This window comes from Lepus europaeus, chromosome 10 (genome assembly GCF_033115175.1).
Source record: "Lepus europaeus isolate LE1 chromosome 10, mLepTim1.pri, whole genome shotgun sequence".
Taxonomy (NCBI): domain Eukaryota; kingdom Metazoa; phylum Chordata; class Mammalia; order Lagomorpha; family Leporidae; genus Lepus; species Lepus europaeus.
In genome coordinates this window covers 2,462,970-2,476,974 of record NC_084836.1, presented here as the reverse complement: position 1 = coordinate 2,476,974, position 14,005 = coordinate 2,462,970, and the positions used below count along the sequence as shown (strand labels likewise).

The 14,005-nt window shown below is 56.2% G+C and overlaps 1 protein-coding gene across 1 annotated transcript in view; it reads left to right on the top strand.

Annotated features, from left to right (window-relative positions):
* The window catches only part of TBC1D22A (TBC1 domain family member 22A), a 367,129-nt gene that overhangs the window by 32,905 nt on the left and 320,219 nt on the right, over positions 1 to 14,005 (top strand). The window contains exon 4 of the mRNA XM_062202659.1: positions 1,902 to 2,078. Coding sequence (XP_062058643.1) covers positions 1,902 to 2,078 — 177 coding nt within the window. The remainder of the gene's footprint in view (positions 1 to 1,901; positions 2,079 to 14,005) is intronic.

Sequence of the window (14,005 nt, the reverse complement as noted above, 5' to 3'; positions counted from 1 at the left end):
AGGTGCAGAGAGCTCCTGTTCTCATTTATACCAGGACTCAAGCCTGGGAGCCCTCGGGGTGATCTTCCCGGCAGCACCCCCAGGCATGAAGAGCCGCCCAGCCTCTGCCCGCAGCCTCCTGTCCCCGTCTCCCCGTGCCCCCTGCGTTCCTCCCCCAGATGGAGCAGCAGCAGAGGCCGTGAGTGAGCACAGGCCTTGGGACCCCATGTCCCAGGGTTGCTGGTGGTTCAGGGGTGACGTTGCTGCTGGGGGTCCTGTGCAGGGCCCAGCCCTCCTAGGGCACTGTGGTGATTCCTGCCAGGGGTGCACTGTGGCTCAGGAGTCTGACTTGCGGTGCCATCTCATTGTCGCCTCCTCACAGTGGGATTGTGTCTGTGTCTCCTTTCCATTGTACTGCTCCTGAAGCTGTGCTCTGCCCCTCTGCCTGTTGCAGGCACACTCTGTCTGCTGTGTCAGCCTGGCTAGCACCTGCAGGGGTGCATCACGTGGGGAGAGTCCCCCGGCCTCAGCGCCACCCCAGCCTCAGCGCCAGTTGTTGGATGGTTGGCGTGAGGATGGATGCGCCTGTCGCCCTCTGGTGGGCCCTGGGACTGGGTTGTTGATGCTTTTCCTGTTCACATTACCAGGGAGACCTGCTGGTCTGTCTTACCATTCCCTTGGGGCACTTCGCTGTCACTGTACCCTCAGAATTCCACCTGCCGCCTCTTAGAGTGGGGTCAGAAGGGTGGTGTGCTCAGGAGCGAGTGGCCCTCAGGTGTCTCGGAGGTCACATTGGTCACCTCTGAAGCTCGCAGGCACCTTTAAGTCTGAGGTAGGATGTGGAGCTGTTCGTCCTGCCGAATGTCTTTCCATGGAGTCACAGGCGCAGCTAAAGCTGTAGCTCCAAAGGAGAGAAGGGGCCATGGTCACCACCGTGTCCTCCCCACTCCAGGCCCAGTATGAGGCAGCTTTGGAGACCAGGCAGCAGGGAGGACAGAGCTGTGCTCTGAAGTGTATGCCCTGTGTTAGCAGGCTTTCCTGGAAACGGAACTGGGCCAGATTCTGCCCAGAGGCCATAGGTGCTTTGCTCCTGGATTGCCTGAGGGTTTCTCTTCCAGGCCCGGCTGGGTGGGCGCTGCCGGCACCTGCTAGTTTGCTGTAGCTGCCGACGGGACCAGGGGACGTCAGTGTGTTGACTCCGCTGCGTTGCTTCCTTGCTCCATTTCCTGGAGTTTATTTTTCACTCTATTCTATTCTTCAAGGCTGGAAAAAGGAGGTGGCTGGAGGAGACAGCCCCAGGGCCCATTGCTGGTTTGTCCTGGTGGTTCTGTTCTCTTCCCTGAACTGTCCCCAGATCTACATTGCTGGGCACAGTGTGGTGTCTCACTCTCTGTGTGTGCAGTAGCAGGAGGTGTGGTGGGTAGGGGTGGTCTCTGCCTGTGGGGAGGTCCTGGTCTCTTGTGGGCCCTGGCTGTGGCTCCCGTCTTCGGTGCACGGGTGGGCATCGTCCTCTCCCTCCATGGTGACCCGCTGGGCCGTGTGAGCCCGTCCCAGCAGGTCCTCTGCATTCTGTCACCTGGACAGGCCAGATCTGCCGTGGGAGCCTGACCACCACCACATGCTGATGTGGTCTCAACTTCTCTTTCATCACTCAGCTTTAGTGGTCGTGCCCGTTGTGTTGATGAGTGATGAATACTCTGCCAGCGAGGCAGGTGCATTTCATAGGTGTCTGTCCTGTTTTCTTTTCATGAAATCAAGGTCCTCACTGCTCAGGGATGGGAGGAAGGGGCAGCGAAGCCTGACTGTGTTCCCAGAGGGTCAGCAGCGCAGCAGGTGTGAGACTCCCCTTGAAGGAAGAACGTGAGGTTGGAGTGGTCAGGAGACACCCTCACCCTCACTCTGTGTTCTCTTGCCTCCTACAGAAAGTGCCAGTGGCGCGGCCTCTCTGCAAAGGTCCCAGTCTCTCCCACACTCGGCCAGTGTCGCCCTGGGCGGGACGGCTGACCCAAGCACCCTTGGCAGCTCAGCGCTGAGTGAGAGGGAGGCCTCTCGGCTCGACAAGTTCCAGCAGCTGCTAGCCGGCCCCCACACAGACCTCGGTAAGTCTCCTGCGGTTGCTTCTCGCTGCTCCTAAGGAGATCCTGTTGTGCAGTGACCCACGCATCCATGGATCTGCCCTGTCATAGGCGGACATGACCGTGCTCCCGTGCCAGAGGCCCCGGGGCTCTGTGCTCATGCTTTCCTTTGGACCTGTTCTGTTGATACTTTTCTTATTTCTGAAAAAATGAATTAATTAAATCAAAAGGCAGAGATCTTTCCTCTGCTTGTTCTCTCTAAATGGCCATAGCAGCCAGTCTGGGTCAGACTGAAGCCAAGAGCCAGGAACTACATCTGGGTCTCCCACAGGGGTGATGGGCCCAAGTGGTTGGGCCCTCTTCCTTTGCTGTCCCAGGAGCAGTAGTAGAAAACTGGACCAGAAGCGCCAGCAGCCGGGACATGGACACACTCAGGGTGGGACTGCTGGTGCGGCACGCCGTGGCCTAACTCGGCGCTGTAATGCTGGCCTCTCGTCGGTGTACTTCGATTTGGTCTCATGACGTCGTTCCCGTTCCCTCTTAATTTCCAGTTGTCTCTTACTTGTGCTCTGGGTGAGCTCCTTGGGACTGGCCAGGCTCTGTGGAGCGTTGTGAAGACAGCGACTCTGAGGCACAGGGCTAGTGACCGGCGCCCTGACCTGCCTTGAGGTGGGGTGGGGCATGGGGATTGGTCAGCCCAGAGGGTGACAAGTAAGGAACAGGAACAGGGACATGGTCGCCCATGTGATTCATCCTGGGGAGCTTTGGGGAGGCACACAGTCCCCGAGCCAACCCTGAGCTCCTGGTGGGGCTCTGGGGACTGCACCGACCCTCCAGGCCATCTAAGGGAACTCCCCCTTGAGTCGCTGTCCTGTTCTGTGGCCCATCTTTGAGTGCCACTCTGTACTAGGTGTTTGCTCAGTGCTGGAGCTTTCAGGAGGATCGAGATGTGGCCACGATCCCAAGATCACACAGCTGGCGGGGGCAAACCGCCAGCCGACCATTGTGGGTGGTGTCAATGGAGCTTTGAGACCTAGAGAGCTGGGAGGTGCAGTGCTCAGGGTGGCCAGGAGGTGGCGAGTAGGGCACGCGAATGGGCTGCCTGCAGGCTGCGCTCAGCCGAGGCCGCTGCAGCTTAGGCAGAGGAGGGTCTGAGGCTGAGGGGCAGGGCAGAGGCAGGCTGCCTGGACCAGAGAGGGCCGCTGGGCAAGGCCTGTAGCCAGGAAGATCAGCTCCAGTTCTGAGCACAGCTCTCGTGCTGGGCTGGGCTTCTTCCGAGTTTTATTTGTACATTTGAACCAGTAACAGTGCAAATGTTAGGAGAGCACAGTGCACAAGGGCGTACGTGAAAAGGTGTGCAGTCCGTGGCCCCTCCCCAGCCCCTGCTGGCCCAGGTGTCTCCTGGTGACGGCCGCCCATGTACAGACTGTTCCCAGTGTTTCATTTTGGTGTGATTCCAGCCTTACACAAGGGGCAAGGGGTGTACACTGCCTCTCACCCGCTCTTCATGCAGGTTCGCCAGCTGTTTGCATTTTGCCCGGGTGCCATTCTGTGTGTGTATGTGTATTTTTTCCAAGCCCACGTGAAAGCCAGCTGGAGATAGCGGATCCCTACTCCTGAACATCACACTGTGTATTTCCTAAGTAGGATTACACTCAGTGTGAACATAGTAGTGTGGAGTAGCGAAGTCAGGATGCTTGTCGTCGGCACAGGACTGTTTTTATGACCCTGTTATAGCACACAGTCCATAGTCACATTTTGCCACTTGTCCCAACAGTGTCCTTTGTATCTCTTTCCTGGTCTAGAATCCAGAGCAAGATCATGTTCATTCAGCTGTGGTTTCTCTGAGACAGTAGCTCGGCCCCCGCCCCTTCTCTCTCTCTCTCTCTCTCTCTCTGTGTGCATCTACAGTTTTGTTTATTTGAGAGAGGTGGTGGGGGCTCCCGTCTGCTGGTTCATTCCCTAAATGCCTGCAGTGGTTGGGGCTAGGCCAGAGTCAGATACTCAGTCCAGTTGGTGTCCCGTGTGGGTGGTGGGAACCCAGCCCCTTGAGCCGTCCTTTGCTGCCTCCCAGGGCCTGCATTGAGAGGAAGCCACAGTCAGAGGCTTGAGTGAGGACTCAGACATGGAACGAGGCCTCCTGAGTGCGGCCTGCCCCCGCGTGCCCTTGAAGAGCACAGGCCAGCGATTTGGCTGACTGTCCCTTGGCTCGTTGGATGTCTTCTCATGATGAGATCCAGGTAATCGCTTCTGGCAGGAGCAGTACCCCTAGATGTGTTCTTCTCATCACAGCAGGTGGCTGCAAGGCGGCTGGTGTTGGCGCAGGCGCTGCCGAGGCTCGGTGTGATCGCTTGATGTGGTGGCACTCCTGGCTCCTTCCCAGAAGAGCCACGTTTTCCTTGGCAATCAAGTGATTTGCAGGGAGGTGACTTGAGGTCTGTGTCTATGCAGTGCATTTTCTTCTTCCTCATGGCGGTGACCTTCTTCTGCATGTGGGTTTTGGGGTTTAGCTCTGTGCTTGCGCACAGCCTTCAGGTGCTCTGCAGTCGCCGTCCCGCGGACGCCCCGCGTCATTTCACCGGCCCTCCTGATGTGCGTGGCGGTTAGTTCTCATCTTCGATTCTTCCAGGTGAGCTGAGAGCTTTTCTTCATGCAGCTGAGCCCCATCTTGCAGGGCGACGTTCACGGAGGTGTGGGCGGGGGAGAGGGCACGCAGGGGGTGGCTCCTATGATTTTGGCCTGGGAACTCCATGGCAGGAAGTCCCCTCTGCTGAGATGGGAAGTAACGATGCTTTGTGCTTGAAGGAGCTTCATCTCGCAGGCTGAGTCTGAGTCGCAGCCACCACACCTTCCAGGCGGTGCAGGGAGGCCGGCTCTAGGGCCTGAGCGGAGAGCTGGCTGTGCTGCGCACTTGCCGCGTGGCTGTGCTGCTGGTGAGCACCCTGTGCCTCAGTGTCCGTGTGTATCAGACAGATGTGACTGTACATGTATACATACATGTATATACATGTAGATTATAGCATCCCAGTGCTGCGGGGTGAAGTCATGTACAGGGCCAAGGAGAGGGGCCGGTGCTGTGGCGTGGCCGGGAAAGGAGCTCCCTACAGTGCGGGCATCCCATATGGGTGCTGATATGAGTCCAGCCTGCTCCACTTCCAGTCCAGCTCCCTGCTAATGCTCCTGGGAGAACAGCAGCAAGTGGCCCAAGTCCTTGGGCCCCTGCACTCACGTAGGAGACCCAGAAGACCCTGGCTTTGAATTGGTCCAGCTCTGGCTGTTGTGACCATTTGGGGAGTGAAACAGTGGATAGAAGATCTCTCTCTTTCTCTTTATCTCAGTCTCTGTAACTGCCTTGCAAATAAATAATCTTCAAAACAAAACAAGAAAATGCCAAGGAGAGTGCCCAGCACATACTGGGCCGTCTGGAGTTAGTTAATCGTTGGTATTGTTAGTTAGTTAATCATTAGTGTTGTTGTTTTTTTTTTCCACGTTTGCCCATTCATCCCCCAACTTGGCAGAGTGGTTGCTTTATGACTGTTGATAAGTCAGGGCAGCTTGCAGGTGTTTTCTGGGTTGTGTCCAGTGGTTGTTCAGCAGTAGGCAGGTGGCAAGGATGAAACTTGACTTGCCCATGCGAATCCTGCTGGGGTCTGGCTCTGAGCACCACCTAGAGTCCTCCTGTGTCTCTGGTGAGTAGAGCAACTTTTGGAAATTAAAATTATGCTTAAGAACACATCTTTCCATGTGGTGCAGTGGGTTGAGCCGCCATTTGTGATCCCCACTTGGCCTCTGGTTCCGAAGCACGAGTTTGAATTCCCACTCCTCTGCTTCCAGTCCACGCCCTTGCTAATGCACCTGGGGAGGCAGTGGATGATGGCCTAAGGACTTGGGTCCCTGCCATCCGTGTGGGAGACCCAGGCGGCGTTCTTGGTTCCTGGTTTTCTGCACTGGCTATTGTGGCCATTTGGGGGAGTGAACCAGTGGATAGAAGATTTCTTTCTCTATCTCTTAATCTCTCTTTCTGACTATCTCTTCCTATTTCTCTGATGGTCTGCTTTTTAAATAAGCAAGTCAACAAATCTTTTTTAAAAAAATACAGCTTTCCAAATGTAGAAAATATATGTGTACATGTAAAAGCCAAATGCTTTGATGGATTTTTGGGATTATGTTTTTCTCCCTTTTCTTCAGAATTCTATTTAAATATCAAATCTAAAACCAAAACACTAAAGCCAGAGCCTTCAGAGGTAAACAGTTACTGGATTTGTATTTAGTGGTAAGAGAAAACACGGCAGTTTGCCTGTTTTTGTAAGATGTTTAAGATGCCTGCGAAGACAGTGGGATATCTTATCTTCACAGCTTGTAACAGATACAGATGGGGCGCATGTGAGCACGTTGGGGAGGCAGGTCACCCCGGAGAGGCTCCTGCCTGCTGAGTTTCGACCTGTCTGGCCGACGGTGGAGTTCTGGGCTTAGCTTATGCTCTCTGAGCCTGGGGATGAAAGTAGCAAATAGAACTTAGCAGCTCATTCTGCTCTTAGTGTCGGCTCAATATTTGCTCACACGAAGGCGTCCTGCCTGGAAGCCTGAGAAAGTGGCACTTGCGGGTATTCGTCTGTGTCATGTGTGTGGCTGACGAGTGGCATGTGTTCGGCAGGACGCGGAGCACACAGGGCCCGTGGGGTGGGCGCGTGGAGCTCAGCCCCAGCACTCCGAGGCACGAAGGCCGTGGAGCACGGGCACTAGCCTGCCCCTCGAGGAGGGGGCCTGGGACTCATTCACGTTGCGGTGCCCCTCGGTGAGCCCGGCCGGGGGGAGAGTTCTGTAGCCGGAACCGGGAGGAGCGCGGTCAGAGTCTGCGGTGGATGTCCTGGTATCTGCGGCGCTGTGATGAGAGGAGGAGCAGGGCTGTCTCCGGGCAGTCCTGGCGCCCTGGCTCACTGCGTGACCAGCTCTGTCTCAGCTGGACCGACCTTGTGGGACCCCCGTGTGGGGAGGGAATTTAAGTGAAGTCACCCCTTCGGCCAGTATTTGTTGAGCACCTGCTGTGGTTGCAGGCAGCTGGAGCAAAAGAGCCAGACCCCCATGGGCCTGCCCTGAAGGAGGTGGTGCTCTCATATGGGGATACAGTCACGCAGATAGACACGCATGTCTGTCTCAGTACCCTGTGGCGTGACAAGGTGGCAAGAGCACGTGGAGAGGAAGCTGGGCCGAGGGACGAAGGCTGGGCGCTGAGAGCCGGTGTTCAGCACAGCCCTCGGGCGTTGGCGTGTTCAGGGTGAGAACTGCATGAAGGCAGGCGTGGGAAGATGAGGGGCGTGTTCTGGGGGAGGGGCCAGTGCAGAGGCCCTGTGGGTGTAGAGCTTTGTGTGCTAAAGGAGTGGAAAGCAGCTCCTGAGGCTCTGGCTGGTGGGAGCGGGGAGGAAGGGAGCAGGTTCCCCAGTCTGCGGAGGCTGGCAGGGGGGTCTTGGTGAGCGGAGCGTGCGGCCGCTGGAGGTTCTGAAGCAGGAGTGGCTGCTGAGGGCTCCGTGCAGCTGTCGCCTGTGGCCTTGGCAGCCATGTGGGCACAGATGCAGCGGCAGGCAGAGACGAGGGTGCAGATGGGGCAGGGCGGGCTGGGGCAGGGCAGTCCGTTCATAGCCATAGGGTGGGCCGACGGGGCTGGGGGCTCACCGGATGTGAAACCAGGTAAACGGAGAAGGACAGAGCCACGACTGCATGGCTTGTGCTCCAGGGGCTGCAAGGATCGGGAACAGCTGTTGGCTGCAGACGCTGCAGTGCACCTAAGAATTTGTCTTTTCACGGGGGCCCAGGTCTTGTCCTCAGGAGACAGTCGGGGAGCCTCTCGTCCGCTGCCTGCTTGCTGGCCTTTTGTGGCCCCTGCTCTGTGTTGTGTCGGTAATCTGCCCCTGAGAAGCTTGCCGCCCGTGGCTGGCACCCTGTGCTGTCGGGTCATGGGCACGGTGCCCTTCACGGCCCAGTTTGTCGCAGCTCTTGTGGCTTGAGGAAAAATACTTGATGTGAAACAAAGGAGCCGTGAAGAGAGGGCTGATGAGTTAATGAGACTGCCCGCGTGTCCGGGATTGCTCACCAGCAATGACCCGGGGCCGTGACGGCGTCAAGGGCAGGGCCAAGCTGCTGGCTTGTTCGCTGCTGCCTGGCATGCCTGCGTTTTCAGAATGGATGAGCAGGACCCGTACGCGAATGTGCCAGAGTTGTGCTGGGACCTTTGCTCCTGGCCCTTGGATCTCGTTTTCCTCCGTGTTCATAGGCCTTGCCACACCTTGCAAGGGAAGCCTTTTTTGCCAGTTTTCTGACAAGAGTGTGAGGAGGTGTGGTGGGGTGCAGGAGCGAGGCCGCTGTGGCATTCCTGTCCTCCAGCTCCACCTGTGCCAGGCAGTGTGACCTCACCTGTGGGTGGCAGTCTGCCGGGCTGTCACCCATTTCTCTGCCTCTCCCCGGGCCTGGTTCTCTGCTGAGCCTCCCTTTTCATCATCCAGGTAGAGCACGGGTGAAGCCCGTTTCTTCCAGAATGCAGACGGGGACACTTGCCCATTCCTTTAAAACTAAAACTCACCTTGTTTTTTAAATTTGAGAGGCAGAGAGACTGTGAGCACGCCTTCCCCGGGTTCACTCTCCTGACACCCGCAGCTGCCCCCTCGGCAGTGTACTCACGGGTACACTCCTCAGAGGCCCTCGCAGCCAGAACTGTGCCACCCTGAGCTGGGAGGTGGAAGTTCCATCAGGGCGGCGGGAACCCAAGTGCTCGATCCATCACCGATGCCTCCCAGGGTGAGCGTCAGTAGGAAGTTGGAATTAGAAGAGGAGCAGGCACTCAAACCCAGGCTCTTTGATGTGGGATGTGACTGTCCCGAGTGGTGGCTTAACCGCTCTGCCAAACGCCCTCCGTCCCCTCCTCCCCCAGTTTATCTATTTTTATCAGCAGTTTCCAGGCTGAGGCAGTTCCAGGTTGAAAGGCAATTGCCTGGATTTGATTCATGAGCTCCTGGCTTCTGGTTGTCCTGCTCTGCAGTACCCGCACAGCAGTAGCCTCCTTCCAGCTCAGGGGCGGCTCCCCCCGCCAGCGCCTCCTCAGACCCAGCTCCTGGTGGCTTCACGGGCTAGGCGCCTCCACCCCAGCCCTGGTCTGAGACACCCCCGCCTTGTCTGGGCCCCTGCATCCCTGTCAGTGATCTCAGAGCCGTGTCACTCAGGGAGCAGCCACATGCCTGATGATGGCCTGTCCCCGCCTCGTTTCCTCCTGGGAATCAGTGGCATGGCCATGCCCCCAGGCCTCTGCACTTGCTTCCCTGTGGCTCCCTCCAGGTCCCTGCTCACATGCGGCTGTGCTGGCTGTGCCGGGAGACAGCAGCGCCCTGCCCACCCCAGCGTGCCCTGTTCCCCATGTGCCCTCATTCAGCTTTGCTTTCTCCAGAGCACCCCTCACATCTGCCTGTCCCCACCCCTCGGCCATCGTCCCTGCCAGGCCCTGCTCTGGCCTTAGCACTTGCGCAGTGAGTGCCAGCGGAGGGCTCATCTCTTGATGTTGCTGACCATTGAGTTGGACATATTTCTCTCCTTCCTCTGGGGTGTCCATAGTCCTGTTTCTCTTGTGTTATTTTGTTTCTTTAAGAAGTCTTACTGGCCGGCGCGTGGCTTAACAGGCTAATCCTCCGCCGGCACATCGGGTTCTAGTCCCGGTCGGGGTGCTGGATTCTGTCCCGGTTGCTCCTCTTCCAGGCCAGCTCTCTGCTATGGCCCGGGAAGGCAGTGGAGGATGGCCCAAGTGCTTGGGCCCTGCACCCGCATGGGAGACCAGGAGAAGCACCTGGCTCCTGCCTTTGGATCAGCACGGTGCGCCGGCCGCAGCGGCCATTGGAGGGTGAACCAACGGCAAAGGAAGACCTTTCTCTCTGTCTCTCTCTCACTATCCACTCGGCCTGTCAAAAAAAAAAAAAAAAAAAAAAAAAAAAAAAAAAAAAAAGAAGAAGTCTTACTGAGGGGGAATGGCCCGTGGCCGCACCGGCATCTAGTGTGGGCGCCGCTTCGAGTCCCAGGTGCTCCACTTCTGATCCTGCTCCTTGCTGATGGCCTGGGAAAGCAGCAGAAGATGGCCCACGTGCTTGGGAGACCTGAATGAATCTCCTGGCTCTTGGCTTCGGCCTGGCCCAGCCCTGACTGTTGTGGCGATCTGGGAAGTGGACCAGCCGATGGAAGCTTGCTCTCTCTGTAATTTTGACTTTCAAATCAGTCAGTCAATTAATCAATAAATCTTTAAAAAAAAATGAAGTCTTACTAGGTAACTGACGATTGCTAATGCCCACGGGGCAACTCGACAGCAGTACTTCCTGTAGCAGGTCGGGCTTTCAAACCTCGTGCTTGCCCAGCTCCTCCCACGTGTGCCCTCGCTCCAGAGCCCAGTGGGGCCCTGCCAGGCCATCTGCCTGAGTGCTCCTCACTTAGGGGAGGGGCTGTGCCCCATGTCTCACTGACGGGACTGTTACAGAAGGTTGGGGCAGTGGGAAGGCAGCACCAGCCCAGTGGAGTGGCCCTGTGTGCACGCTGTGCGGACCACGGCAAGGGCCTCCTGTGACCGCTCATTCATGCCTCTTGATCAGCTCTCTCAGAGCCCTCGGGGCTGCCCAGCACCGACTCTCCAGGATTATTTTATCTGCAGTGCAGTCTCCTGGGCTTGGGAGCAGAGTGTGGGAACCTCAGATAAACACGCTGGCTGTGGACTTGCATTCTTGCGTTGCTGGGACTCTTTTTTTTTTTTTTTGTGTGTGACATTTTCATTGCTGAATGTAGTATTTGAACTACATATAGTATCATTCGACTTAAAATAACCAAATTGGATATGATTTGGTGAAAGTCAAGTGTTTTATTTAATATCTACAGTAAAGTAAATCTTCACTTTAATAGGAAACCTTTCAAGTTTTGTTCAGATAACTTGTTTCTGTTGAGTGATGATTTTTACTGTGTAATCTTAAAAGCAAATGTTAAAAACATATTGAGAAGTCTGTTCTGCAGTTTTAAAGGCACAGCCTTAAGAATCTGCCCACTCTACTCTCATGATTTCTTTTGTGCATTAGGGTGCTGAAGAATTGATTGAGCCGTCGTGAAACTGTCACCGTTATTTTCCCTTTGAGGGGCAAGAGAAGGCCCCTGGGTGGAGTGGGTGAGAATCACTGTGGGTCCGTGGCTCCTTGCTCTCTGCCTCTGGTACAACACTGGAGTTTGTGTCCGTGTGTCCACTCTGGCCTTGGGCCCCTTGTCCTTGTATCCCGGAGGCTGGTGACTCATACTCCCTGGTGGAACGCGCTGAGCCCAGTGGCCAGTGTCTCTCCTGCACTGTGTTCTCAGCCGTGGTCAGGGTGCCCAGTGCTGGCATGTCAGCGAGGGTAGCAGAAACCAGAGTCGACAGGCTCTTAAAGAGGCAGGCTTATTTTTCCTCGGTAAGCTGTCTGGAGCTGGGTAGTTGTGGCCGCTGTTCTGCTGGCTCAGTGATGTCATCCATGACCTCAGCTCCAGGTCCGCTGGCCCCTTACGCATGGCCACAAGGTGGCGGTGAGCGTCTCGTGGTGACTCAGAGGACGCTCCCGATGGCATTTGTGTGCATAGAAGAGCAGAGTTCTGACCAGAGCTGGCTTGTGTGGCCACCCATAGCTGCAAGGGAGGCTCACGTGGATGGGTTGACTTCTGAAGTCAAGATTTTAGAAACAGGAGAGGGAGAGGATGGCTGTCGGGGCAGTAGCTGTTTCCCACTCCGGTGGACTTCGTGTGCGTCTGTCGCCTCCCAGAGTTCTTGTTGAGGTCAGGACGTGTCTGTCTTATGTCGTAGCATGGGTTGGTGCCTAGTACTGTTCCAGTCGTGAAGTACGGACCCAGAAAACGTTGCCATCGCACTGAGTTGTGCACAGGGTTTTGGGTGTGGCGGGAATGAATGAGTGAACTTTGTGGTCAGGCCTGGGACACTGCAGTGAGTGCTGTCCATCTTGATTTCTTCCCAGTAGAGTTGAGATTCAAGGCTACAAACCATCGCAGTCATGCGTTAGTCCTGAAACTGTCGTTTTGTTTGAAGATGGTTTAGGTTTCTTGGAACCGATTATTAGAAAACAAAGAATATAATTTTAAGATTTTAGAATTTTCATAAGTATATGTGTGTGTGTGTGTATAAGAGGTAAATTTTATACAGTTTCAAAATAAAATTTTATCTTAAATTCAATGTGATACCTGTTAAGTTTGTAGAGGAGTGATTTCTAAATTACTGAAGTCGTTGATTTGCGACGATTGGATTAGTGATGTTTGTAGTAATGACAGCCTGCCTCTGCGGGACCAAACCAGAGAGCTCAGAGTTACAGATCCTCAAACTGCTGGCCTTGGGCCTGCTGTTCCCTGCAGCTCCCTGGCTACCCCCAGCCCTGCCCCTGGAGCCTTCTTCCTGACCTCCTGTGACCCATCTGATCCCTGTAGGATATGCCTCTCCCTGCCGCTCCTCCTGGAAGTCCCCACAGTGCAGCCTGGCCTGGCCTCCCTTCTCTGACAGTACCAGGGAGGGGGACAGGTGGAGGAGCAGAGGCCCAGAGAAAGCAGAAGCCCAGCGGTTGTCTGCTTTTGTCTTCCGGTGGTCCTCACCTCATACTCTGCCCATCAGGGGCCTTTCCCGGACAGCTGTGTTGGATGACGAGCCTTTCCCCAGCTAACACTGTCCACGCTTCCCATGTGGCCGCTGCCTTTGTTCTCTCCGGTTCTGTCCGGTGCTTTGGTTGGCTCCAGGAGGCTCAGAGATGACCTCCCAAGCAGGAAGGGAAGTGGAGTATGCTAAAGGTGGAAAGCAGGAAAGTGGAGATGGAGAGGTCCCTGGGCTGCCCCTTTGGGTATGGATGCTCCTGGCTGAGGGCCTGAGGGAGTCACTTCTTTCCCAGGAGGGCAGTGCAGCAGTCAGGTGCCCAGGGGTGGGGGTGGGGGGCAGAACCGTGAGGCCTGACGCGGTGCACGGCCGGGCCCCTCTCCTGACCTGCCCCACTGGTTGGGGCCTGCTTGCTGGAAAAGCAGGCACAGACTCAGGAGCTGTGGGTCCTCTGCGGGGGGAGGGCCGGCAGGTTTTGGACTAACAGCGACAGATGTGTGAGGGTGCTCCTGGAGCAGGTGGAAGGACAGGGCAGTCCCAGCTACTGACCAGCCTCTGCCCAGATGAGATGGGGGCCTGCTCTTACTGCACTACAGCAGGCAGTGGGTGGGGGCTGTGGTCATGTGCTCAGCTCCACCTTCTGTTTATGGAAAATGTCGCGTTCTTTTCCTAAGATGTTTGTTTGTGTTAATCTGCTTGGAAGGCAGAGTGTGAGAGAGAAAGAGAAGGACATGGAGAGTCTCCCTCTAGTGCCACAAGGCCTGCCCTGAGGCTTCACCTGTCACGGGGTGAAGGGTGTGCCTGATGCCCTGTGATGGGGCCCCTCATCATGCTGCTGCCCCGGACGCCTGTCCCACAGGGGCTTGTTGGTGGCCGGTGGAGCGCGTGCTGAGGACTTGCGCTGAGCACAGCTCTGCAGCTGAGTGCGCCTCCCTCGGAGCTGTTTCTGGGGCTCTGTGGGTTTTATGTTGAGGAGATTAAAAGGGAGGAGTCCGGTCTTGCGTTCCTGTGATAAAGCTGCTTTGCCTGATGTCGCGTCAGCAAGGACAATGACTGATGTTTAAAGCCTTCCCAGAAGTGATTTCGTTGGCTTTGATCTTGTGTGGCAAGATGGGTGGCAGGAGCGTGAGGAGATGGGCTGGGAAACGGAAGAGGAGCCGCCCGAGGCCAGCGGCCCCGACGCCGCGATGCTCTGATGCAGCCAGGTCCTCCCCACTGCCCGCTGCCTGGCGCCTCCGCTGGACACGAAGCATTCCGTATGAGGAATTAAATCCAAGATCATTGAAGTAGGGATGCAAAGGATGGGAAACGAGAAGCGCTCTGT